Below are 27,098 nucleotides of genomic sequence, written 5' to 3' on the forward strand. Positions count from 1 at the left end.
GGCCGGCTTTGTGCGGGCGCTGAGAAGAGCCGAGGCCGGGGCTGAGCACGCCGGGCCGGGCCGTCCGCAGCGCTGTCCCGGGCTTGGACACCTGACGTCCTGAGGATCCCTTCACAGCGCTCCTTCCCCGGGGCCCGACCCCCAGACCTGCAGCTGGAGCCAGGAAGGAGGATCGGGCCGGGACCCCAGAGTTGGGCCGAGGCGAGGAGGGTTTTCTTTGTAGCCCTACCGGGCAGGCGGTCGCAGCCCCCAGGCGCTGTGATTGCGCGCGGTTGGTTCGGACCTGCCTGCCTGCTGAGGTGTGCCTGGCCCGGACATCCCAGCACTGTAAAAGTCAGCACGGAGCACTTGCAGTGCAGGGCAAAGAGAGGAAGGTATAATTACAGGGTTGGACTCCTGGGCCCATCTGCTTAGAATTACAGAGCAGTTTTAATCTTTGGCTGAAACATGAAACAAATCAGAGCCAATGAGCAGATCAAACAGCAGCTGCCACACACAGGAAAGGAAAGAGAGAAGGAGAGAGATGAAACAGGCGAACTTGTCCCCCCAAAAAGTGGTGAACTCTGAAGAAAAAAATAGAATGATCAGGAGACTTTTATAATTAAAAAATGACCTGAAAACTGGCATCAACAGGATTTTTGCCATAAATCATTGTTGAGCTGCAGAAGGAGCTGTCAGAGCCGGTCCTGTGCTGTGTTTCCTCCCTCTTAGGGTTGCATTCACTCCTGCTCTGCTCTAGCTGCGATGCTGAGAGCCAGCAGGTATCAAAAAGGCTGGTGTGGCTAAAGAGCTCCCGGCTGGCCATCCAGAGTCCCGGGTAGCTGCAAGGTGCGGGGTGGGGGGAGCTGATGGTGTGCTGGGGTCAGGGGCGTAGACCAGGAGTAACTGGAGGAAGCATCAGAGCAGCCTCGTGGAGCCAGACGGTGTGAGCATGGAGAGAACCTGGGATGCTCAGGGAGGTCTGCGAAGTGTCATTGGAGGACATGGATAAACTGCACAAGGAGATGCGATTTCACAATGCATCTGCACTTGCTAAATTGTGAAAACAAAAGTTGTCCAAAGAGCTACTGAGATCGAGCAAGGAGTTTGGAGTCGATGCATGGTTGAAATAAACAGAGTTTGGAAGAGTTGTTCGTTTTATAAATGTTCAGGCAGGATCTAAGAATGTTTTGTCCTAATTAGCTAGGATTGCGCAAAGTGACAGAAAACATCAGGTATCCCCCCACCCTGATTCTTACTAGGTTGAAGTGGTCTTAACAGAAAATGGGTACTGATCGGCCTAAACTGAAGAGAACGGTTTGGGGAGTGCCTTCTTTGCAGCCAGGGTTGGTCCTTCATAAGCTCTGTAGCGGCAGAGGGAGCTTGATCAGTTATTTCGGTAGAAGTTTTACTTCTGAAGGAAATGGTGTGAAATCTTAGAATGGTCAAAGAGTTTAGCAGGGTAAGTGGGCATTTGTGTTGGCCAGCCTGGGATTCTTTGGTAGTGCCCTCATAGGCGATAGCAAGAGACTCCATGTGTACCCGCAACAGACTTTGACAAGTTCAGTTTCCAGGATCAGTTAAATTCTTTGCTGCACCAACAAGTCAGGTTAGTAAGGTTAAAAAGTGCACCGTGACACCCAAGCCTCCTTAAGCTTTTTGGCCACTTCTGTTTGAATCTTTGCAGGCCAGAACTCACCCCTGAACCCTGTTGGTGCCTACATTAGGCTCTGGCAAGACTGGAGCCTTGTTTATTTTTGCTCTTTTTAAAAACTGTAAATGTAGTGAGAGACCCAAGTTCAAAACGTGATGGCATTAAAGTATACATGTCATTTTTGCTTTCCTCCCCTCCGGATTCTAAAAGCAGTTGCATTTCTTAATCCAAATAAAACCTATTGAGTGTCATGAAGGTATGCAGCTGGAAGATATCCATTATCACTGTTTTCTTTGCTTGGATGAAAAGCCAAGGACGTTCGATGCCAGATTCTAAAACTCACTCAGCTGCGGGACACTGCTCAGCAGGAGGTGCCCAGGGACCCAGGGAAGGCAGCCTCTCTGCTGGTGGAAGCACTGGGCTTCCACCACGGACCTGACGCCGGGCGGGCTGTCTTCTTTCAAACGCTGTTTACTTTTGTAGAATTCATTGACTTTTCTGAGAGGTGGAGATTTTTTCAGCACTTCCTTTTCCTTCAAGTTTATTCTGTCAAAACTTTAAAAGACTGTATAGAGACCAAGTGAATGCTTAACCAACAGAATGCAAGAAAACGTTCCAATGGGGCAAAACAGAAATCTTTTGAGATCCCCCTTTACCAAAGACAGCTTTTGTAACCAAGAAAACATTGTCTTCCCTGCACGTTTTTTTCCCTTGTCGTCATAAAAAGAAAATGAAATCTTGAAAAGGAACATGACTCATTTGTACGCAGTAGGGGGCAAGGCCTGAAGCAGATGTTTGTATTCTCAGCTGAATTCCCTGGGCTGGTTTCAGAAGTGTAGCTGAGGGCTTCTCTGAGGGCCTAGGCATTCTTCTCCCCCTGGAAGAGAAGGGAACTAAATAGGTGGGTGATACGACTAATCGGATTCTGTTGAGGGACCCAATGATGACAGCTTTGCTCAATCAAAGTAAAGCAGCAAACTTTTCAGAGTGGAAATGGGAAATGAGGCATCAGTGGTAGTGTAGTTGTCAGGAGGCTGAGGGTGTGAGGCGGGGTCTCAGCAGGCAGCCTGTGCCTGGGTCCAGCACCACAGCCAGACCCAGACCTGCAGGGTCAGGATCATCTGGGTACTTGGAGCTCTCCGATTCCGGAGCGAAGTATTCTGGAACGGGGAGGCATAGGAATAAAGGTTAGCGAAAGAGTAGGTGTTACCCTCAGGTGACGGGGTGTTTGGCTCCGGGAGTCTTCTGGACGCATTCACCCAGCTTGCTGTGCACTCAGGCTTGCTGGCCCCTGGGTGAGGCTGCCACTTGCCGGGGTCTCTGCCTGCTCGGCCAGGCAGCTCAGAGGGGCAGTCCTGAGGATTCCTGGAGAATATGCGGCTGTGGGTGGGCTTGTGTGGTAGAGCCTGAGAGTGGGGAGGATGGGGCATCATCCTGTACCCACACCACACACGCACCACACACACATCATGGACATACGCTATGTATACCATAAACACATGTCATGCACATACCATAAGCATATACCTCGCACATCACATACCACATGCACAACCACAAGTATATACCACACACATAAGTGTCACATGTATACCACACACTTACTTTCAAACCACACGTATATACATACATGCTACACACACGTGACAGTGCAGTGCAGACTCAACCTGCAAACCTTTGCTGCCTCAGCATCAGCCTGTGTCTAGCCCGGGGACCTTGACATTGGAAGATGACAAGGAAAAAGAACTTGTCCACTAACTTTCAGTGAGGCCAGGTATTTGAAATGTTGACTTTATTATTTCTCTTGAAGTAAAAATACTTCTAGTGTAAAAGTGTGCAGACTGGTAGGAGCAGCTCTCTTAAGTTTTTGTTTATTACAGAAAAAAAAAGACTGGGAATAAGAACCAGAACTTAGAACACAGGAGGACCCGAACAGTGGTAGAATCCAGTGCCCTCTGCCATATGTATGAGCCTTTATCCCAAAAGTGGGGTGCTGCACCCGAGTGTATCCACCGGGCACGACTTCAAAGCTCACGCTCAGGGCAGCCACTGCTTATTTAATTGCCAGTGACAGTTTCGTGGCTAAGTAATTACCTGCATTTAATCTGATCAGCAGCATTATACAGATCACACTAGTTGTAACTTGAGACAGCTTCTCTCCCTCTCAGGATATAGTGGTGCTTTATGTAGAGTACAGATACCTGCCGAATGAAAGAGAAAAGACTCAGAACCCTCCACCCCCACGCAGCTAGCATTTGTATTTTGACATTATATTCATTTAACTTTTTTTTAAAGTAAGTGTTAGAGCACATATATTGAAACTATCCTCATCAAAGACTAGTTGAGTCCCAGGTGCTCCTTTCCCAGCAGATGTGACATGGTATCATATAGAATAGGTTGGAATTTTGACTTCCCAGTCTAGATAGGCAGGTAAAGAACATGGAATACATCTGTGTAGTTAATTCTGGTTGTTAAAAGGATATTGAAAACTCAGGAACTTGAACCTGTTCCCTCTGTCCAAAGGTCTTAATTCCTTTTCAACAGGTGAACCACTTCTTTGCAGACTAACTTTGTGTCATGTTCTCCCCAAAGAAACTGCCCCTTTGCCATGATTCACCTGGGCCTGGGTGGTCGGACCCCAGGTTGGAGTCTGTGTTGCGGGGAAGTCCTTGGATACCTCCCTACTCAGAAGTCTCAACCACCAGGCCTGGTGATTAGCACTTCCGGTTGTGGGAGGGGCCCAACAGTGGGGCGTGGCTTTCTTACTTCAATGAGACCCTGAGCCTGGAGAGGCAGTTTGTGGCTGCTGGGCCTAGTTTAGCACCTGGTACTGTGCCTGTGCTGCACTGGTGGTTTGGATGAATGTCCAGGGGGAGTCTGCTGCTGTCACACTCGATCTGGAGTTGGTGCTTCACGTGCCTTTCCAGACAGCTCCTGGACTCAGCAGTCACAAGGCCGTGCATGTGCCCCACATCCCAGGAGCCAGGTGCACACTGGAGGCCACTTGCTGGTAGAAACATTGCTTTCCCATCCCTTTTTCTCCTTAAGAGTAATCGGGATACCGGGTACTGGAGTAGAAAGATGAGGCATCTGGGACTCCCATGTCGGTCGAGTTGTCCCCAGTGTGGCTGTGTGCACCACAGTGACCTTTAACGAACTCACTGGGGACATCGGCCTCTGTTCCTGCAGAGCAGGCTGTTCTGCAGGCACAGGCCTGGCCCCTGCTCCTCTGAGCTGCCTGTCTCACCGTGCCACCTGCTTCATGATACCATTCCACATGACAAGACCTGGCCCCCGGGGCCCTGGGAACTCCAAATAGGTTGCCCAGCCTGAGGGATTTTGTTACCACGCTTTCCTGTGATTTGCATGTTGGATTTTATTTCTTCCACATGGGCTCCAGCCACCTCTCCCCTGCCCTGGCCACTGCCCATGAGTTCCCAGCTTCCTTCCAAGCCCAGTCTTCCTCCCTCTCCACTCTTGTTCTTCCACACCCAGATCCTGAGACCTTAAGGGCCTCTGGGGCAAAACTTGCCTTTATTCCTCCTCTTCTTCCCCATTGACATGCACATAGTGATAGTGAATAGGGAGTTGTCAGCAACCTTGGGGCCTGGTGGCCTGCATCCCACCCTCTTCTACACCAGCGCAGCATGCAGGCTGGACAGCTTTTCACCATTACTATAACTGTCCTAGCAGGTAGGAGGGATTTCTGAGGGTCGCCTGGGAGCCTTGTCGGTTAAGAAGCCTTGTGCCCAGTTGAGGCCAGCCCTCAGCGGTGGGTGGGGCCCTTGCCCCATCACCAGTGAGGAGGTGGGAGGGCGGAGAGGCCAGCTGGCTGGAGTGCGGTCTCCACTCTGTCAGTGGCTGCTGGAGGCCACAGTGGGGTGACATTGCCCACAGGTGACTGGCACCTGGCTGTTGATGCTCCTGCCCTCCTCCCGCCCTGCACTCTGCATCTTGAGTTCATTTGCAAAGAGGCTGGTTTTGAAAATCAAGAGGAGGCAATTGAGAGGGCAGTCATGGTCCTTCTCCGAAATGTGCTTATAAATCACACTGCTAGCCCTGAAGGGAAAAGTCTGCCAGAATCAGACCGAGGAGAGAAACGGAGGGGAGTGTTCTTGTGACATTAGCAAAGCAAACATTGACCGTGGGCAGAAGAGCGGCAAACACCGCTTTCTCACACCTTCACTTGGGAGGAGGCGGCTGCGTTTTGTTTCATCACTGAGATGCACACAAAGCAAACAGATGTAAACATGGCAAGAGAACTCCCAGGTCTCCTTGAGTGCATGAAAGAAATGTCAGAGTGCTCTGAGCTGCCGAGAATGACTCATGGGTGTCTCGGGACTGTTGTTAAGGCCTTGTGTCATCATTGAAAAGCAAGTGTTTTGTCACTGGCAGTAAAGTAATGAAGCATCTTAACCATCGCCCCAGTCTGGGATTCAGTGAAATCCTTTAAGTGGCAGATCCAGTTTCAAATCTAAGCAGCTTAGCCCCAGCGACTTCACCCACATGCACTGCACTCTGGCTTCTATTATCTTTCTGGGGAAACAGTCCCAGGGTGCACAGGAGTTTATAAATCGAGTTTCAGGACACAGCTTGGCTGTGAGACGTTGCATCTTTGCTGGAGGCTTAGGGTCGTATTTCAAGGCCTCTGGACTTGAATTAAAATCTGTTTTAAGCCAGCTGTGTTGTGATTGATCACATCACAGCCTCACTGGACAGGAGGTGTGGTCCATTCCACTCCTGCACTCAGTGGTGCTCACTGTCACCATTCAGGAGGTGGTTAGAGGTATGGGGCTGGTAGAGGCATGGTGGATAGCACCCCTTGCCCTTACATGAGCTCAGAACTGAGACCATCAGGGTGTCAGAGAAGTGGGGATTAACATTAACAGATAAAGACTTTGCAGAGGACACCATGTAGATGTGTCCAGGATGGGGCTGGGAGCTGCTCGTCCACATCTGGCCAGACTTCCCAGCTGGCCCCTGCCAAACAGTCTCAGGGCCACATCCTCACGGGGCTGATTAGAATGCTTTTTAAGCAGCAGGTCTGAAAAGGAAAAGATGAGTGATCACGTACACTTGCTTCCTCCTACATCCTTCTGGCAACTTCAGCTGGGAAAAGGGACCCAGGAGACCCACTCCAGTGACAGTGCCTTCCCTCAAGGGAGATGGAGCCTTCGGGACAGGAGGCCCTTGCTTAATACCCATGACCTTGACTGATGACCTCACTGCACAGACGTTTACCGTTTTGAGTGTTCTTCTTTCATTCCCGCTCAGACCAGGATCAGTGACTTGGCTACCTGTGACTACTGGAAGATTGGTCACATTTACTCCAAACCAAGCACAGTCATCTTGTGTCAAGAATCTTTTTCCCAAGTTCTCGTTTAGTTGAATAATGCCCAGAGCAGCTTTTTACTCTGAGGGTGTAGTGGTCCCTGGGATTTATTACCTGACACCCACAGTGCAAAGGAAGGGAGGTTTAGTGAGACCTACGGCTGCAGGGCGTTCGGTCCATGGTTGGCTGTTTCAAGACAGGAACACCATGGTGGAAGGGCGTAGCAGAGCAGAGCTGCCTCGTTCATGGCCAGGAAACAGAGCAGGGGGACAGCATCAGAGATGAAGGGGCCAGAGGCCAGATACGGTGCCCAAGACTGCCCATCCGTGACCCACCAGGCACACCCAGGATCATGCTGTACTAATCTGTAAGGCATCCATTAATCCAGTCCAACTGACATGTGAAGATTAATGGTCCCGAAGGGAAACCTGAATTCACACTCGGAGGCTTTCATCTTCTTGTGCCTAGGACTTCCATTTAAAATTGGTTCAGTCTTCTGAAGGTTTTGGCCACATAAGTGCAGTTACCTGAATGTCACAGACATCTGAATGATCTGTTGCTGTGAGTCACTGTATCTCTGAATCTAACTTTTTCTTTTCAAATGATGTCATTAACCATAGTTTCTTTATGAAGTAATGCAGTTGTTTGTGAAAAAAACAGATAATTGCCTGCTCACAAGTAACGTGCAGATAGGTGCATTTTATTTAGGTTGGATGTGTTTGAATAGTTTTTCATACATTTTCTAACTGGTGTCTTTTCTGTTAACACAGTGGTGACTACAGAAAGGGTCCCACAGAAAGACCCATCTGAGTGTTCATCCACGCAGGTGGAATCTCAGAGGAGATGAGCTGGGTGTTTGTCATAACTCTGTTTTCATGGCTTTATTCAGAATGTCAGGCTGGTGATAGTTTGGGGTACACGTTGACCAACCTAAACCACTTGAGCCAGAGATAAACTTGTTGCCAGTATTGCTTTACTTCTGGGCAATAAAACATATTCCATATTCTTACAGTTGCTTTCCGGTGAAAACCTTATACAGTCGTTTCATTTGTCTCTAGCTTTGTGGTGTGAGTTGCTGGCCATGGAAGACAGTTGAGGAAAAGGTCAGGTCATTGTCCTGCGAGTTGAGAGCCCTTGGCTCAGTCTCCCTTGGCTGTACTGTTCCATTTTCACTGACCATCACGTGATACTCACAGCTGGCTTCTTTGAAAAGAAAAGAGGTTTCTTTAGCTTGGTTTTGGAGGCTGGAATCCCACACAGCATGGTGCCGGCTCCGGTGAAGACACCTTGGTTATGCCACATGATGGGTGGCACAGTGGCAGAAGCAGGAACAGCGAAAAAGGGTCATGGGGAGCCAGAGGCTGGAGCGGCTAGGCTGTCCCTTTGGGAAGGAACCAGCCCCGCAGAAGGGCTCCTCGCCTCCAAGGGCAGCGCCCACCCCACCACGGTCCCGACGCCATCCCAGGGCTCAGCTCTTCGCTGTGGAGCCCGGGCCTGCCCAGCTCCAGCCTCAGCAGTGCACACACTGGGCTCCCTGCCAGGGTCTCGCGGTGGCCTCCTTGTGCCTCTCCCACTCCATATATCATGTGCACAGCTGCCTTCCCAGTGCCTCCTGCCTCACCCTTCCTCCAGCTTGTCCCTTCCTTCTCGGTGACCCTAGAGTGTGGCCACTTCGCTCCCCTCCGTGACCTGAGGTTTGATACACATGTGGATTTGCCCGCTGGCTCCCGCACTCCTTGGCTGTGAGTCTCTGCAATCCCGCTGTCTCGCCAGGACGCCCCCACTGTGGGGGTGACTCCCGTGCAGAGCCTGAGGCCATTCCAGCTCCTGTGGCTGCCCCACCAAGCCCCCTTCTCCTTTGCAGGGCTGGGAGAGGGTTCCGCCCTCCTGCACCCGGACAGCAGGTCCCACCCTCGGCCGCTGGAGAAGAGTGCCTGGCGGGCCTTCAGGGAGTCGCAGTGCCACCACATGCTCAAGCATCTCCACAATGGTGCGCGGATCACCGTGCAGATGCCGCCGGCCATCGAGGGCCACTGGGTGTCCACGGGGTGAGCGTGGCTCGGGGGAGGGAGACCCCCTCTGTGGCTTCTGGGGTGCAGAGAGAATGACCAAGGTTCTGTCTAAATGCTAGCAAAGAGCCAGGCTGCTCTTTGAAGTCAGGGTTGGGTGAGAAGCCGCTCAGGCCTGTAGAAATCCCACCCCAGCAGAGCTTGTCTTCTGCCCCTGCGAACCCAGTGGCAGGGGTGAATAGATCCTTGTTTACTGAATTCCAGGACCACTTGTGTATAGAAAGAAACCATTAGCAAGTGAAATTAAGCGCCTGAGTTTCACATCCCTGAAACATGACTTGCAAGCTTCTTATGGTCTAAATATTCTAGCCATACTCTGGTAACTTAATATACAGCTTCAAGGCGCTGAGAGTATGCTGAAAGTGGCCTCTCTAGCCAGGGCGAAGTCCTTAGATTCTTTTCCATGCTGTGGAGCTGAGATTTATCCCAGTTTGAGCTCTGGCTTATCTGTCATTAGAGCTTTTAAAAATAGCCTAAAGGCTGATTGTGATTCCCCCCCCCACCTCCATTAAATTGTTAAGCATTAACAAGACTAACTCTGGGATCTGATCACTTCTCCCCATGCTGTTGCTGGGATAAGGGTAGCAGGCTCCAGGTACCTTGGGGAGAATTAGATGTATATGGAGAAAGATGACAAAGACCCAGATTACCCCCCTACGATCGGCTCTCTGAAAATAACTGCATGGTAAGTTATTTGCATAAAACTTTTCGTGTGAAGTCATAATTTTGAAATGCTCATCTGCTCAGTGTCTGCTCCGTACATCTCCTCTCTATTTTGTGCATGCACCAGACTGAGCTCATCTTCAGGGAGTTTACAAATAAATATGCACGGGTGTGTTATGAGAGATGCAGGGGCAAGATGTGAAAGAACCCAGCAGCACCGGAAAGTCTAGCAGAGAGGGGAGACTAGAGCCAGAGACTAGGGGAAGAACTTCTTGTGGGAGGAGCTAGCAAGACCGGCTGGCTGGACTGGAGAGCCCCTGGCACAGTTCTGTGGCCAGCTGGGGTACAGAGAACCTGGGAGAGCAGCCCGGGAGGAAAAGAACAGTCTCCCTTATATTTTTTAGTTTTAGCTTTTTTCTTTTTTTTTTTGAGAAAGTTGTCCCAGGCTGGCTTTGAACTCCTGGGCCCCAGTGATACTCCTGCCTCAGCCTCCTCAGTAGCTGGTACAGTACTACAGATGTGTGCAGCACACTCAGCTCACAGGCTTCCTAACCAAAGAGGCAGGAAGTAGCTGGAGCGCTTTCTGTAACGGCAGTGTTTAAATCAGCCTGGGGGACCTCTGGCTGTGATGTGGCCCACAGGTGAGAGGAAAGGTGGTCTGAGAGTGACAGCTGCTGGCCACACACTTGGGGCTCCTGATGGCAGGCAGATGTGTTGGTGGCCCAAGTGGCAGTGCCTGACACACACTGTGGGCCAGAAGCAGAAGCTTAAACATAAAGAGCAGGGCCTTTCCCAGCCAGACCCTGCTGACCTCAGTCCCTTGTCCCCTGAGACTCTCCTCTCTTCCATGTCTGGGTGTCCTGTCACCCCCATGGCTCCAGTGACTGATGCCCAGGGTGCTGCCTGCCCTGTGTCCCCGACATTACTGAGCCTTGGAGGACGGACTGTCCCCACCTTGGCTCTCTCCCACCTGCTAACCCCCATTAGCCTTTGAATTTGTGATTTAGCCCCGCCCAGCCCCCAGTCAGTCATGGACAGGAGCAGTTAGAAATTCATCCCCAGAGAGCTGGGGTGGGGAAGGACCCAGGAGCAGGGTCTTGATGGGGCTGCAAACCCCTTGGCCCGTGACATGGGGGGGTCCCCTCTCTTCCCTGCTGGGGGCTGAGCTGGGGACACAGGAAGTGAAGACACCTGGAGCAGCTGGCGGAGCGCCTGGCTTACAGCCCCGAGCCATCCGGCCTGGAAGCCGGGGTCTGAGTGTTTCTGATGTAGAGCCAGCATCTGCCCTATGCAGCCGCAAAGGCCTTTGCTCACTGTCCACCAGCACGAGGCTCAGGGACCCCTGCCGCTCTCTTTCTGTTCACTTTGCTTCCACCTGGTCACCTCTTTTTCCAGAGATAAAGCACAGTTTGAATGAAGGAGAGAGCAGATTTCTCTTCACCATGAGGGGACAGTGGCAGTCTTGTGCCTGTCTCCTAGGGAGAGGACCCAAACACACATGTTCTCCCAGAGTCAGCTGGTTTGGGCCTGGCAGCTCAGAGCTCCTGGAATGGGCTTGAGAGGCCCTCTTATCCAGAAAAACACACGTTCTCAGTGCATCAGGGCCACCTCTGCAACAGTCAGGGACAGTCATGACGCTGGGCCGCCTGGCTCTGGGCCCGGGTTTGATCCTCCCTGCTTGTATGCCCCTGGGTATGTTCCCGGGCCCCCTGTAGAATGCAGGTGCACATCCCACGTAGCTCCTAGGAGTTTTGTCCCCTCAACTCTCCTGCGTGCACTCATGGCTCCCCTCCTGTGTCCTCCAGCTGTGAGGTGCGGTCCGGGCCCGAGTTCATCACGAGGTCCTACCGGTTCTACCCCAACAACACCTTCAAGGCCTACCAGTTCTACTACGGCAGCAACCGCTGCACCGACCCCACCTACACGCTCATCGTCCGGGGCAAGATCCGCCTGCGCCAGGCCTCCTGGATCATCCGCGGGGGCACCGAGGCCGACTACCAGCTGCACGGTGTTCAGGTCATTTGTCACACCGACAGGGTGGCCGAGCGGCTCAGCCGGCTGGTGAACCGCACGTGCCCTGGCTTCGTGGCCAGGGGCCCCTGGGTGCAGGACGCGGCCTACGACCTGTGGCGGGCTGAGGGTGGCTGCGAGTGCACCCAGGCCCTGCGCTTCGCCATGCACGAGCTGCAGCTGCTCCGTGTGGAGAAGCACTACCTGCACCGCCTGGACCACCTCGTGGAGGAGCTGTTCCTGGGCGACATCCACACAGATGTCAGCCAGAGGAGGTTCTACCGGCCGTCCAGCTACCAGCCGCCGCTGCAGAGCGCCCAGGTGAGTAGCCTGGCCCATCCCTGCGGCGTGTGACGGAGGTCTGAAGGGCCCTGTGAGGGGCCGCCAGGGGCGAGAAGGGGCACCCAGCCCCGCGCCAGCTTGTGTGGTGACCAGGACCTCAGGTCCTGGAGAATCCTGCAGCTCTGACACCCTAGGAACTCGGTGATACCCTGAAGGTATGAAGGGAATGTGACCACACCTGGCCACACTTGGAAAACACACCAGGGACACCAGTGACAGCCCCTCCCTGGCGGTGGGGTGACGGGAAGGCAACGGGGAGGGGTTCAGCGGGGCCCTCGGCAGAGGTGGCGGCTGAGGTCCCAGGGCTCGAGTCCCCATTGTCAGGCAGGTGCAGGCTTGACTGCCCACACTCGACCCACATCATTCTCATCCTGGCCCGGTTCTTTCCGTTCCCCTAAGTGACGTGGAAGGGTGGACCTGGACCCAGGAAACAGTTCAAACCTGATCATGTTCCTTTGTAGCTGTTTGGAAAGCATGCGGCCTTTCCTTCCCCAGGTCCAGCATCAGGCCAGGTTGGAGCTCTGCAGTTTCCACCTAAGAAGCTTGTGACCTTGGGCTGGGGGAGCAGACAGAGCCAGCCCTGCAGGGTGGGCACTTGTCTCTCTTGACACTCTCGCTGCAGAGCCCTGGCTGAGTTTTGTTTGCTGGTATCTTCAGTTTTTTCAAAATCTGTTTTCTTAGTAGCCCTTTGAGCTCACTCAGCCTGTTGAGATATCTCTGAGAACTTCCTCTCCAAAGACTGCTCAGCGTTACTTTCTTCTTATCTGTTACTGTGAGTGCTTGGATGAAAGTGGCCTTTATTATAAAAGGGGAAAACCTGCAGAGGGAGCCCGCTTGGCAGAGGCTGCTTCCTCTAGGGAAGTCCTGTCCAGGTCAGGGCCGTGTCTTGACGGAGCCCTGACCCAGTGCCCCCTGCCCCAGCACTGGGAATATTCTCACTGCCACCCTGGGGTCTTCCCAGAGTAGGAGCCAGGTCCCTGTCCTCGCCTTGGAAGCGTCAGGGGCACCAAGAGGCACAGGTGACTTTGGCAGGCAGGCTCTTGTGCCCAGTCCTCGTGGCTGTAGCCTGTCCCCAGTGTCCTCCTCGCATGGTGGGTGAGGGAAGAAGCCCAAGCAGGAGTACCTGGTCACAGGACGAACCTGGGAGGGGTGTGGTCTGGCTCTGGGTCCCGGTTCTCAGGAATGGATGAGTTGTGTGTGGGCTTCCAGGTGCAATGGAGCGGGGGGGGTCTTGCAACGCGGAGCAGCGTCCAAAGCCAGCGCTGAACCCTCAGCCGGGCTGCGCCTCTGGAATCACGGTGGAGGTGGTAGGAGGGGACGTGCTGTCATACCCTTCTGGGGCAGCTCTGAAGGTAGTTGGCAGCTTCCCCAGCCTCAGGGGTGGGAGGTGCAGCTGTCGGGAGTAAAAGGAGCCACCTGAGCCAAGAGCCCTGCCACCTGTCACCCCGCAACCCGGGAGACCTGCGCCCCCACCCCGAGTCCCTCCAGTGGAGTCCCTGGTGAGCAGCGCAGCAGACAGGGTGAGCCTGGCCCGCACCGGACCTTCGCAGCCGTCTGCACCACCAGGGTCAGGTGCGTCTCCTCATCAGCACGCGGCTCCTGGAGATTAAGCCCTTTCAGCACCGAAGTAAACAAGGGTGAATCCTAACCACCGTTTCCTCCCGGTCCCTGCACCCCCAACTCTCTGCTGCGCCTCCAGCCCCGCTCTCACGCCCCACAGATCACCACAGAGCTGCTGAGCTCGGCACCCCACTGTCCATCGGGATGAGGACCTCCCGGTGGCCAGGTCCCTCACTCGGCCCACCTGTGTCGTGACACTCATGAGGCCCCTGGAGAGAAATATCTTGAAAGCTCTTCTTAAAACTGGGCCTGGAAATTGAGGGTGGCAGTCAATGGATGACCTTTTAATTATTTTATGAGCAAAAAGCTTGAGGCTATTTTATTTGCAATGCTGGGGATCAAACCCAGGGCTTCAGGCTTCCTGGGCAAGTGTTCTGTCCTGCAGTTGCACTCCACCCCGAGTTGTCTTTCTCTCTTTTAATTTCTTTTTACCATCATCTGCATAAGTTGGCCAGCATATGGACTTTGGAAATGGAGCCAGTCCTGGGATCCAGTTCTGCTGTCATTAGCTGGGTGACTGGTAGTTACTTAACCTCAAGGGGCGTCAGTTTTTCTTTCCTGTGAAAGGGTAGAAGTCCAAGGTGGACTGTGGAATGCCATCAAGACGCTGCCCTGGAGTGAGAGTGAGAGAGTGAGCTGCCCTTCCGGCAGAGGATGCGGGTGCCAGGGGCCTGGGGACACGGGGTCAGAGTGCCGAAGGAGGCTGGGCTGTGAGCATTTCCTCCCGTTTCTGCTCCCTGCTCTGCTGAGGCAGCTGTGGGGATATTTACCTGGATTCTTTGGAAACAGGCCTGAAGTCCTGATTCTGGAAACAGGGCACTTGGTGCTCTCTGGGGCGCACTAAATAAAAAGCAGATAAAGAAAGGTGTGGAATAGCATCAGCACCTGGTCTTGTGTGTGCGAACCTGATGTTAAGAGAGGAAGGGAGGAGCCTGCGTTTTGGAGGGCACAGGCACTCGTCGTCCCTGCTGAGGGAGCAGTGGCTGAAGCTTTGCTTCGTTCTTTGTACCTCCCAAAGTCTGTCCCATGATCTCACAGTACCTAAACCATGTCGCCACACAAAATGAAAATTTAGCAAAAGAGCAGCCACAGCCTGGTCCCAGGAATGCAGCGGCCACGGCGGACAGGGCCTGGCCTGAGCACCTGGCCGCTGTGGCTACAGGCAGAACGGCTGGGGCTGCCCGAGGCACGTGGCTCCGAGGGGAAGGGGCCGTTCTTCTGTTGCCCCTCGCTGTGTACCTCTTGGCCCCCAGTGTGCTGTGGAGTCTCGGGAAGCTTTTGGGTCCTTGCCAGGACAGCTCTGGGGCCAGCATCTGGACTTGCTGCAGTGTCTTCCCAGACCCCGGGCACAGCAGGCCCTGCGGCCCCGACACAGGATGAGAAGCAGCACCAGCACCAAGAGCATCTTCTGTCCGAGAGCGCAAGCTACCCGGAGGGTGGGGCCTCCTCCCTAATTGCTGGTCCACAAAGACCATTAGTTTAAATGCTAAATTGAGTTTGAAACCACCAGCCTCACCCTGTGGAAACAGGATACCGTGTAAAAATAGAAGCTGCAGGTCAACGTGTTTTTCTAAGCTTTATGCTGCTTTGCCATGAGGTTCCAAGTCCATTGGCAAATAAATTATGTTTGCAGAGAATCAGGTATGGGGGGAGTTCTAGAGGAAATTGGCCACTTTCTTGAACAAAAATCAAGGCAGCTGAAAGAAGATGCTTTGCCCAAGGGGAACTTCACCCCTGGCAGCCCCAGCCTCTGCCTGGAGTCTCCAGAGGCCTGCAGTTGAAGGATGAGTTCATTCTTCATGGTGACAGAATCGAGTGGTAATGACAGCAACGATCTCCACTATCTTCAGAAAACCAGCATCCTGGAATCCAACCTGCAAGCACACGGAATTGGTCTTCCTCCAAAATCCTGCTCTGATTCAGCTGAAGGGTTGTCTGAAAACCAGCCAGCTTTCCCAGTGCTGCACATCTTGAAACCACTGCCACAGCAAACCTGCAGCTCCCCTGCAGAGGAGCGCTGCTGTGCACAGGGAGGCTGCAGCTCTGGTCCTGCTCTGTCGTCCCTCAGTATCCGTGGGATAGTCCTAGGGCCTACAGGTACCAAAGTCTGGGTGCTCAAGTCCTTACTGTAAAACAGTACAGTTTGTGTGGGACCTGCACACGTCCTCCCATGTACTTGAACCCATCCTGGGGGACAGCACACCTGGTGCAATGCCAACACCATGGGAATAGTTGTACTGTGTGGGGTAGGGAGTAATGACCAAGACCAGTGTCTGTACGTGTTCAGCACAGACACACTTTTTTCCCAGTATTTTAATCCTTGGTTGGATAAATCTTCAAATACAAAATGCACAGATATAGAAGGCTGAGGACATGAAAAATATGAGCGAGCCAGGGACTTCTTAACCTCGGTGACATCAGAAGGACTTTGGATTAGGTGGCCCTGCTGCAAGGTACAGGCTGTGTGGCAGGTCCAAATGCGTCCTGGGTTCACTAGGTAGGGAGTGAGCCCAATGCTGGTCCTTCCTCTTCCTGCCAGTGTAGGGAAAGGACAGGGGTTTGCAGAGGTGGTAGGTGATGGAGGAGATGGTAGAGTGGAGGGCCGGAGATGTGTGGCCAGAGAGCAGGCTGCGGGGGTGGAGCCGGGCTCTGACAAAGTATTGCTCTTGTGGATGTTTGTGGGCCGAAGCTGGGAGGGTCCCACACCTGCTGTGTGCAGGCTGCTGGCAGGCACTTGTGCTGCAGATCCAGATCCCGACCCATGTTCTCCCCTGTAGGTTGCTTTATTTAAGGAAGTAGCAGACCAGGAAAGATGTGTTGACAGGGATGATGCAAGTGGTAAACATTTCATCCCTTACAAGGCAAGAGTGGGCCCGCTGAGGGGCAGAGGGAAACCCCACCAGGTAGGAACCCGGCCATTTGGAAAGCGGCCTCCCTTCCCTGTTGCAAGCAGCAGGGAAGAAAAAAGGGCAAAGAAGTGGGGCAAAACAGGGTCGTTGGGATTCACCATGGATCTAATTTAATTCTTTAAATTAGCTTCAGTTTAAATGAAAGATAATTTCTAGCAGTTGAAGAAGCAATCAAGTGAAAAGAAATGCAAAATTCGTGCTGCAAACAATTGTAAAGTTATTTCTGCAGAAGGAGGCACTCCAGGGTCCTTTGTATGTGAATGTTGAGTCCATCTGCCTGTGATGCAGGCATCCTGGAATTCCCGTGGGGTCACTGATGTTTGTGAGGGCGGGAACGGCTTTGGGAACCTCCCTTCCCAGGCTCTAAACTTCTTGGTAAACCTGATTGCAGAAGTGCTATGCTACTCCTTTGTCCACCAAGGGCCCCTGCTTATCCCTAGGAGATGGTATTCTGTTGACTTGCTTCCCCGAAGTGTCCAGGAGGCAGTGGCAAACCCAGGGCTTGAGGCTGTTTTCTGATGCTGTAACAAAATGTCCAAGACTGGAAATTTATAGTAGTAGAAGTTTGCTGAGCTCAGGGTTCTGGGGGCTAAAGCCCAAGAGCATGGCGTTGGCATCTGGTGAGGCCTTGCTGCATCTTAGGGTGGCAAAGAGCAGCCAGGCTGAGACAGGAAGTGTGCTAGTGGGGGTCCCTCTTCCTCCTCAGAAAGCACTGACTGCATTGCAGGGCCCACTCCATGACCTTGTCCAACACTGATGGCCTCCCGACGGTCCCTCCTTGACCGCCATTGTCGCGGATTTGGGGACTGGGTTTCTAACACAGACTTCTGTGGGATGCATTCAAGCCATAGCAGCCGGGACGCGTCAGTCTGCCGTTTGCCCTTCTGCCCTCACCCTGCTGGCCCAGGCCCCTGCCTGATGGTCACTCTGCAGCATGCCTGTAACTCTCTCTGAGTCCCCTGCACCACCTCCTGCAAGGGTGACCAAGTGTTGTTGGGCTCCTGTGCACTGGCTGCACCTGTTCAGAGAGCAGAGCTGAACTGAGGTGTCTTGGCTGGCGTGGGATCCACGCAGCAGACACTTATGCCCCAGACCCTGGAGCTGGGGGCTGAGTAGGGGCTGCGGGCACACGGGGTCTGGAGGTGGCTCTCTTCCAGGGAGCACACAGCCTTCTCTTCATTCCATCCATGGGGAGCGGGAAAACAGCCGGAGAGCACCCCTCTTTTTTAAGGGCACTGATCCCTTCACGTGTCTCCACCCTCCTAACCCAATCCCCTCTCCAGGCCCCACCTCCCAAGCCCCTTGTGCTGGGGTTAGGATTTCAGCACAGGAATTTCTAGAGGCCGCAGACATTCGGTCCCGTGCAGCGGGGTAGACAGACACCACCCACCACCCACGTCTGTACCTGTGACATTCTAGAGACATAATCTTGGAGGCCACAGCTGGTCACCCCACATCCCAGGACAGTAGAGTCTTCCTGACCCCGTTAGGTGATCAGAATGAGCCCAGGATAACAGACTCCAGAGTCCCAGATCCCACAGGAGGTCACCCATGGGTGGATAGAAGCCACCTCCCCCACACACACCCTGGAAACGCCCTCCACACCCTCATCCCGGCAGCTGTCCCCCTCAGGAGCCTCATGGCGGCTGAGGTCGCAGTGCTCTGCCTGGAGGCCTGAGTGGTGAGCGGGGACTGTCCAGTGAGTCCTGGCCTCTGAGCGGGGAAGGCACCAAGAGGACCCCAGAAGGGTGCATGGGAGGACATGCAGCAGCAGGAGGAGCCCTGTCCTGCAGATGCAAACGAGGCTCAGACCCAGCTGCCTGCCCTCACAGGCTCTTTCTGACCTTGATCTTGATCCCCTGGGGCAAAACCTCGGAAAGGAAGTTCCCATTCTCTGTTCTGTTTTCTTCCCAAACAAAACTTTTCTTCTAGGAAGCTGCCCTGTGGGGGTGTGCGATCCCCGGCCTGCCTCTGAGGCCCCTCTGTGTGCGGCCAGCCTCGTGGCCATTCCTTCCATTCTGGGAAGAGGACAGAAACAAGTGGACGCGATCAGCAGATGTTGTTGACACACCAGCCCTCCAGAAATAAATACTGGCAGGAAAAGGAGAGAGCTGGAGAATCCCTGTCAGTCATAGGCCCAGAAGACGACCTCCCAGGCTGGGGCCCATTGGGGGATGGTTCTCACAGGACCTTGGCCTGAGCCTCAGGGTCAGGGGTGCCCTAGGCAATTCCTGGGCCCCAAGTATGGTCCTCGGTCTGCTGTGGCTCGAGGTCATGAGCCAGGTTCCTCTGTCTGCACTTTGTTGGTCTTCACTAGACAAGGGACCCCAGCTCTCCAGAGGTTGGGCAGCCCAGGTGGGGGTTGTGGGCCCTCAGCAGCGGTGTTCTGATGCACGAGCTGCTGTGTTGAACTGGGTGCCAGGGAGCCCTGAGGAACTGGGGAGCAGAAGAGGCAAACCCCACTCCTTGCCAGCAGTGCTGCTCACTTCAGAAGTGTAAGATTTGGTTTTCTTTTTGGAGGTGACTAGGGATCTTTTTTCTCCTCTCCAAGTTGCAGGGTGTGTGTGTGTGATGCTGGTGAGCGAAACTGGGGCCGCTCACAAGGCCGGCAAGGGCTCTGCCTCCATCACTGAGCTATGATTTCTGACCCCTGAGCTAACGCTTCTCCGTGTAGCAAAGAGGAAGCACATTCTCGTCCCTCTGCCCTTAACCTTCAGGTCCATGCACAGAAAGTCCTTTCTGCGATCAGGAAGTGGACTGGTGTGGAAGCCAAAGCCGTGAGCCTGGGAAAGACCGGATGAGATGAGAATCAGGTGCCCAAACCTGGGCCCAAAGAATAAAAAATAATTTCGTAAAGAACATGATATTTCCTATTGCAAATCACTTTGCACGTGTAAGAACATCACGTGTACTTCTCTTCCCGTTTATCACTCTTGAACGGCTGTAAGAAAAGCACACGAGAGAAGAGAAGCTTTAGAGTCGATACGGCACAGTGCATAAGCTTTACTCTGCTTCCCTGGAGTTGTTCCTGTAGGTCTCTTAAAATTTCTATCCAAGCCAAAGATTGTAAGAATTTAAGGAAAATTGTTAAACTTCACGTTTACAAAACCGTGAATATCTTCTTACAAACTGTCTAAAACCTCCTCCTTGCTGACGGTATCCACAAACAAGCCAAAAGGACCTCCCTTGTTTATTTTCCCTTTGGTTTCTTGGTGGTAAAGAGTTGTCTCAGAAAGTAACTTAGTCAACAATGACGACAAAATTGAAAAATGCAAAAGGATACACGGATGGTCAGTAAGCACACAGAAAGGCGCTCCATGTCACAGATCCTGAGGAAAATGCAAACTAACCACCATGGGATGCCAGGTCCCCCATCAGGATGCTTAGAAGAAAAGACGAAAATAACAAGTGTTGGTGAGGACATGGGGGAGCTGGGACCCCATGCTTTGTTGGTAGAAGTGGGGCATCCACGACAGCAAACAGCGTGCTGTTCCTCAAGGCATTTATTGTAGATGGGCCATACGATCCAGCTTTCTGCTTCTGGGATTATACCCCACAAGACCAAAGCAGACACTCAAATATTAATACTCATATGCCATGGTCACGGCAGAAGCACTTGAAGAGCCTCTCTATGGACAGTGGGATAAACAGGAGGAGCTGTGTGTACGCGCAGCAGAGTATGATTCAGCTTAAGGGAAGCCCTGGCATCTGCTGTGGATGTGGACCCCAAAGACTGCTGATGAGATACACTGTCTCTGTAGACCCACCCTGTGAGGTGCTTAGCATGGTCAGATTTGGGGAGACAGCAGGCGGCGGGTGGTGCTCCCGGTGCCGAAGTCAGTAGGGGAGGAGAAGGCTCTGGAGACAGCAGCGTGACTGCACAGTGCTGTGTGTTCTGATGCCACAGAGCTGTACACTTAAGCTGGTCCGGGGGGGCAATTCCTCAGGGGCGCACTTGATCTGCAGCATTGTCCAAGGCATTGGCGCTAGGAGCTGAGGTTGCTTGTTTCCCATCCAAGCAGCTCTCTGAGCTTTTCCTGAGCAGATGCTGTTATCTGAGGGAAACCACCCCTCTTCTGGGATCGAGGTGCTCACCTGGGAACTGACAGCTAATGCTTTGGAGCTCCCCAATTTGGGATCTCAGGCCCAGGCAGGGGCAGGGCAGGGAGAGGTAGGGAGGCTGTGAGCAGGACCCACACAAGGCCGGCGATCAGTTCCTGTGGGCCACTTGGGTCCTGCGGCTCCACCCCTGCCGCCTACCAGAGCACAGGCTCTTGGTGCTGCTCTGCCCTTGCTGGCCATGCTGGCCATGGCACTTAGCCAGGAATCGGTTGCTGCCCAGCCTTGGTGCCAGTACAAGAACCCCTGGCGATGTGTGTCCTTGTCTGGTCTGGGTCCCTCAGACTGTACGGGGCTGGCAGCCAGGGTGGCAGAGAGCTTTGGTGCAGATGGTGGGTCCTTGCTGGGCCTGGCACAGGCATCACATTACCTAGCCGTCCTGGACCATACAGCTGCAGGAGTCTGGGGCCTCCGCCACACAGTGGCTGGGTCCAGGCTCCTCACTCTGTTCTGCTCGTGACTTGGTGGCTGGATGTGTGTCTCTTGGGCGGGGCACACACAGGGGTCCTTCCTGGGGCCTGCAGACCTGATGGGCGCCGATGTGGGAGCCACCTGCCGGTTCCTGTCTGCTGGCTGTCTCACAGTCTCTGATGACGGAGGCCGTGTGAAAGGAAAGGAGAGAAGAGGGCAGCTTCCTCTGGGCTGGCGGCTGTGAGTCTGGGAGCCGAGCCGTGGCCCTCAGGACCTGCTGGGCCTATGACCCATGGTCTGCCTCCCCGGCCCTCACTCCCTGCTGACTGCAGGCTCAGGCCTCATTGGAAGCCTCAGACCCACATGGATGTGGCCTCTGCTGCCCACAGCATCCATCTGAGATTACCCCCTGCAAGCCATGAGCTCCACGGTGAAGGAACCTTTCCTTCTCAGAAATCGCAGCTCCAAGCTTCTCACCTCGTGCTGAGCCCACACCCTGGTGACGGGGACTTCTGGCTCCAGGAACACGCTGGAGATCAAGCGTGTGCCCACCCAGGGTGACAGCCGCCAGCCTGTGTCCAGGGCTGAGGCCACACTGGGCTGGGCATGCAAGTTGGTGTGGCCGTGTGGTTCTGGTGGGCAGCAGCCGTGAGCCCCTTGGGCTGGCACCAGCCGTGGGACACTCCCTGCTCCGGGCGAAACAAGCAGTGCAGGGTTGGCCCCATGTTCAGACCTGGCTCTCCCGATGTCCACACTTGGGCTTTCTGCAATGTGGGGAAGCAGGGGTCTGGGGGGAGCCCTGAGGCTGGCCTGTGCCTCTGCACCCTGCACCTCCCCAGAGTCTCCACCCTACCTCTCCAGCCCTCCTTGCCCGGTCCCTGCCATTGCTGCAGACTTCACCCATAGCTGTAGGAGGCTGCCCTTTCTTTTTTTCTTTAATGTGCCTCATAATTTTTTAATTCAAAAATACAATTGCAGGAAAATCCTGCCCATGTTTCGGGGTCGGTTCATTGCCATCAGTTACATTCTCATTGTGCCAGCACCGCCACTGTCCACCCCCAGAACCCACCATCTTGCAAGAGTGAAGCTCTGCCCCGAGAGCACCAGCTCCTCCACCGCCCACCCCCAGCCCCTGGTGGCCACTGGGCTACTTCCTGTGTGAGTTCCACTGCCTGTAGGTGAGGTCAGATGGTGCACATCATTCTGTAATGGTTTCTTCACCCAGTACTCGGTCCCCAGGGTGCATCCACCCAAGCCTGTGCCGGGCGTCTGTCCCCTCAGGCCACACTGCAGGTGCTTCCTCCTTTGCTTGTGGACAGGACTCGGGATGCTTCCTCTTCCCTGCTGCCAGGGCCACTGTGCTCATGTGCCCATCTGGGTCCCTGCTGCCTGCTTTACCTGGACCACATGGCAGTTCTGCGCTTACACTTTGAGGGGCCAGCAAGCTGTATCGTTTAGTGACTGTGCCGTTCTTTCCCACAGGGGACACAAGGGTTCCAGTTTCTCCACAGCGTCTCCAGTGCCTACCCACAGGATTCCCAACAGTCGCTGTCCTGTGGGTGCAGAGTTGCCACCCTTTCTTTCTAAAATCAAACATCCAGCAGGTGTTCTGAAACCCAATAGGATTCTAGTGTGCAGCCCAGGAGATGTGCCTGCCAGCCCTGCTGTCGCTCAAGCACCTGTGTATGCTGTGTGTGTGTGTGTGTGTGTGTGTGTGTGTGTGTGTGTGTGTCACGCACACATACCGCACACTACAGAGCGAACTGGCTCCAGATGTGCCTTGGGAGTCCCAAGTGCTGGCGATCTGTGTGCTGCTCCCTGACCCTCGTGAGCCCCTTGGGGGTGGGTGGGGGAGCCCTGTGCACTGTCTCTTGTAAAGACCAGGGTCCCAGGGGCTGTCTCTTCCTGCTGCAGAACCACGACCACACCTGCATCGCTTGTCGCATCATCCACCGCTCGGACGAGCACCACCCCCCGCTGCTGCCCCCAAAGGCAGACCTGACCGTGGGCCTGCACGGCGAGTGGGTGAGCCAGCGCTGCGAGGTGCGCCCCGAAGTCCTCTTCCTCACGCGCCACTTCATCTTCCACGACAATAACAACACCTGGGAGGGCCACTACTACCACTACTCGGACCCTGTGTGCAAGCACCCCACCTTCATCATCTATGCCCGGGGCCGCTACAGCCGTGGGGTGCTGTCCTCCAGGGTCGTGGGCGGCACAGAGTTCGTGTTCAAAGGTAGGCCACGGCTCCAGGGAGCACAAGACACAGTTTGGGAGCAGATTGCAGGGCAGGGCCAAGGGAAAGACCTTCTGTTCTGCCTAGATGCTGGGACGAGAAAGCAGTAGTGAGTGTAGCTGCTCTGCTCCTCTGAAACCCCAGGAGCCCCTACCTCAGTGGGACCTGGGATCTCCACCTGCAGCCTCAGGACCATGGGGCCCTGCCACACAGGCAGCCGGACACTCAGCCTGTGGTGTCCCAAGTGCCTCTGGCAGCTGCAGCAGCTCACATCTGGGTGCTTTCTAGTGGGGAGAAAGAGTGGGTGTTAGCGTCCATTTCATCCAGAGCTCGCCCTGCCCTTGAGCAGTTGTCACAGGCAGTGGTGAGGGAAGCAGTAGCGGGAGGTTAGCTGTGTCCTTTTCTCAGGAGGGCGGTGGTTGCTGGGATTGTTTTGCTTTTAAGCTTGAGCATCTTTGTGAACTAGTGTCAGCCTGGTCACACCAAGCAGAGGACAGCCAAGGCCCTGGGAGTGGTGCCCCAGGTGACACTGCAGTCCATCGGTAGGACATCTGGGTCAGTGCAGACAAACCCAAGGGCTGCACACCCTCCTGCTGGGGCAGTGGGAGGACCGTGCCCAACAGAGGGCATCTCTGGAGCGTTCACCAGGCCCAGGCTGAGAGGCTCACAGTGTGGCCCCCAGGGACCTACAGGGGTCCTGGACACAGTGCTGAGCTGCTGGCATCTTGCTGAGTGTGAACAGTGTGGATGAAGGGATAGGATATGGTAATAAGCCACCTCTGCACTGGCTCGGATTTCCATCCAGTCTGCTCACTCGTACTTTTTTGCTTGGGGCACATTGTAGATGCCTGAGTTATGTGTCAGTATTGATTTGTGAGAATGCTGACTAACCGAGATTTTGGGCAGCAAAACTTAGATGCCGCAAACCTTTTCACAAAATAGAATTCCAGTTTCTGTTGCACAGTTTTGCATCCTAAAGAGCCGTCGTCGTTGTCATCAGATGCACTGGCAGGGAGCACTGCGCTGATGTTTAATGCCCCGCAGGGTGGCCCCGCCCGCAGCCTGTTTTCTGGCCACACTCACAGCACAGTGCCCTTCATACCTGCAGGAGTGAGCTCCCTTCCCAGGGAGGTGGCCGAGGGGCGCAGCGTTTGTCTGCCCTCGCACAGCCCTGTGTGTACGGTGCACTGTGAGTCTTCTCTAGGTGACCGTACCTGCCCGTGCAGTGTCAGCCGTGTAGACCGGTGCACTGTCCCTTGGGTAGACACCCGCAGTGTGCACAGGTCTGGAGCAGAGCAGTTTGCTTTCCAGCCTTACTGATCTGTGGGTGGCGGGTGCAGATGCGAAGCTGCCGGCCCGCACCTGAAGCCCATGTGGCCGGCGAGGTGAGAACCCCCAGCGGGTGTGTCCGCCTTCTCTCCGGCATCACAGACTCCTCTCCCCTCTGCAGTGAATCACATGAAGGTGACCCCCATGGACACGGCCACAGCCTCTCTGCTCAACGTCTTCAATGGTAACGAGTGTGGGGCCGAGGGCTCCTGGCAGGTGGGCGTGCAGCAGGACGTCACACACACCAACGGCTGCATGGCACTGGGCATCAAGCTGCCCCACACAGAGTATGAGATCTTCAAGATGGAGCAGGACGCCCGGGGGCGCTACCTGCTCTTCAATGGCCAGCGGCCCAGCGATGGGTCCAGCCCGGACCGGCCAGAGAAGAGGGCCACGTCCTACCAGATGCCGCTCGTCCAGTGCGCCTCCTCCTCTCCCAGAGCCGAGGACCTCTCTGCGGATGGTGGGGGCGAACAGCACAGCCAGGCACCAGGAAGCAGAGCGCAGCCCGTGCTGCTGGCCGCCCTCGCCAGTCTCCTGACTCTGCCGTACTGGGGAGGGCCCAGCTAGTTCTTAGGAAGTTCTATTTTTCTGAACCAAGATTCCTACCATGTACAGATTTTCTTTATGGAAAGAAGAGACACTGATTCTTTGATGCACTTGAATGCCTGAGAGCTGTCAGTCCTTTTCCCCTCCCTCCCTTCCCGCCCTGAGTCATGAGCAGCCCCGTTTGAAGTTTCTGCTTTGAACTCTGTCCAGCCCGATCTCTGGCCCCAGTGAGTTCGCAGCAGTAATTGCACTTTAAGTCCTCAGAGTTTCGGCTGGTGCGTCTGGTGGAGGCCTTGGGGTGAGCCCTGGGTCCTCTTAATGATTAGATTTCTGAGAGTTGAGCTTAGAAGAGCCTGTGCAAAGCTCGACCTTTCCTGCTTTCTGACTGTAGCTGCCTCCGTGCTCCTTGGGGTCTTAGTCTCCAGGGGTCACAGCCTGGAACCTGGTGCACAGTTGGTTTGGGGCTGCCGTCAAGGTGCCTGCACTGCTAAAGTGGTGATGTGGGTGTAGACATGTACATAGGAGGGGTGCAGGGTGCATCCGGGGCCTCTTCAGAGAAACGGGAGAGAATCACAACTTTCAGGAGTGTTGTGTGGAAAAGTTTCTGTAATTAAAGTTCCAAAGTAATTTAAACTATTTTTACATCACTGGTTTGCAGTGTTGAGATGAGGTGTTTGCTATTTGTTGGTTTGAGTGAGGATGGGATGCAAGCAGGCAGCTTCATGTACCCTCTGGGGGACCAGGTGAGTGGGGAAATAGCAAAAGCGTCCAGTGGCTGGGTGGGGAGCGGCAGCCACGTTCAGGAGGCCCCACTCATGGCAGGGTCTCCTCTGTGGGGCCCGTCAGGCTCCCTCCGACTGTCAGGGTGGGGGCAGAGCGACCCCAGCTCCCGCCCTGAGGTGTGGTAAGGTTTCATTAAGTCTTCACACCTGGGTGTGCAGCTTGAATCAGTTTCCTTCCTGCCTTCAACCTGGCCGTGTCCTGACCTTGAGCCTCAGGGCCACTGTTCGGTGCTGCCATTGCTGGTAGAGACCAGGAGGGGGAAGCGGGGGTGGCCAAGAGCCTGTCGCCAGAGTAGATGTGGGCCGGGCAGAGCCATGGGCCGGGCTCTGATATAACTGTGGCGCTGAGAATGAAGTGCTTCTGTTCAGGGTCTGTTCTGCCTCAGTGTGCATACCTGAGGCGTCTATACCAAATGAGATGCTAACTTAATTTCTGCCAGGTTTAATAAACAGAGGTCAAAAATAATTTCAAAAACTACATTTTATATGTGAATCTATTTAATACTGATACTTGCTTTAAGGGAAGTAATAAAATCACATGAAAAACTGAATTCATTGTGAAAGAATTCCTCAGTGATTCATCCTAAGAGTAATAGATTTGTAAAGCTTACTGACACCCACCTAGACTTAACCATCTTACTTTTTTCTAGTATGCTACACACATATGTCGAATACATAGGAACCGTACACAGAGTGTGTGTGTCTATTTGTGTCTCGGGGATGACCGCAGACATCACGCCACCTCCTCTGACACAGATCATTGCAGCCCAGGGCCGGCACAGTCTGTTCACCAATCACTGACACGGGCTTGTACTTGGCGCTGAGACGCCCAGCTGTGCTCTTCTGCGCTCAGTTATGTAGTGTTAGCACTGGCCAAGGTCTCTAAAATTAGGTCCCCAGGCATCCACAGCAGTGGTCACAGTGACTTCCCACCACCTTGGGGAAACAGCCATCCCTCTCTGCTCATGCAGGCTTGAGAGTCGGAGGTAGGGCTGGTTCTGGAATGTTCTAGAATGAGCCTGCTCATGCTGTGACACCACAGGCTGCAAGAGTGGAGGCCTCCCCTGGGTCAGAGGCAGGTGGTGCTGCTTGTG

General features: G+C 54.2%; 1 protein-coding gene across 1 annotated transcript in view; it reads left to right on the forward strand.

The window, feature by feature from the left end:
* Positions 1–26,632, forward strand: part of Apcdd1 (APC down-regulated 1) — a 30,033-nt gene extending 3,401 nt beyond the window's left edge. Inside the window, exons 3-6 of the mRNA XM_010639038.3 lie at positions 8,830–9,013; positions 11,503–12,028; positions 23,023–23,344; positions 24,795–26,632. Of these exons, the coding sequence (XP_010637340.2) occupies positions 8,830–9,013; positions 11,503–12,028; positions 23,023–23,344; positions 24,795–25,243 (1,481 nt within the window). The 3' untranslated portion in view covers positions 25,244–26,632. The remainder of the gene's footprint in view (positions 1–8,829; positions 9,014–11,502; positions 12,029–23,022; positions 23,345–24,794) is intronic.
* The last annotated feature ends 466 nt before the right edge of the window (positions 26,633–27,098 follow it).

This window comes from Fukomys damarensis, unplaced genomic scaffold, assembly GCF_012274545.1.
Source record: "Fukomys damarensis isolate Sample0158 unplaced genomic scaffold, DMR_v1.0_HiC HiC_scaffold_30, whole genome shotgun sequence".
In the NCBI taxonomy this organism is placed as follows: domain Eukaryota; kingdom Metazoa; phylum Chordata; class Mammalia; order Rodentia; family Bathyergidae; genus Fukomys; species Fukomys damarensis.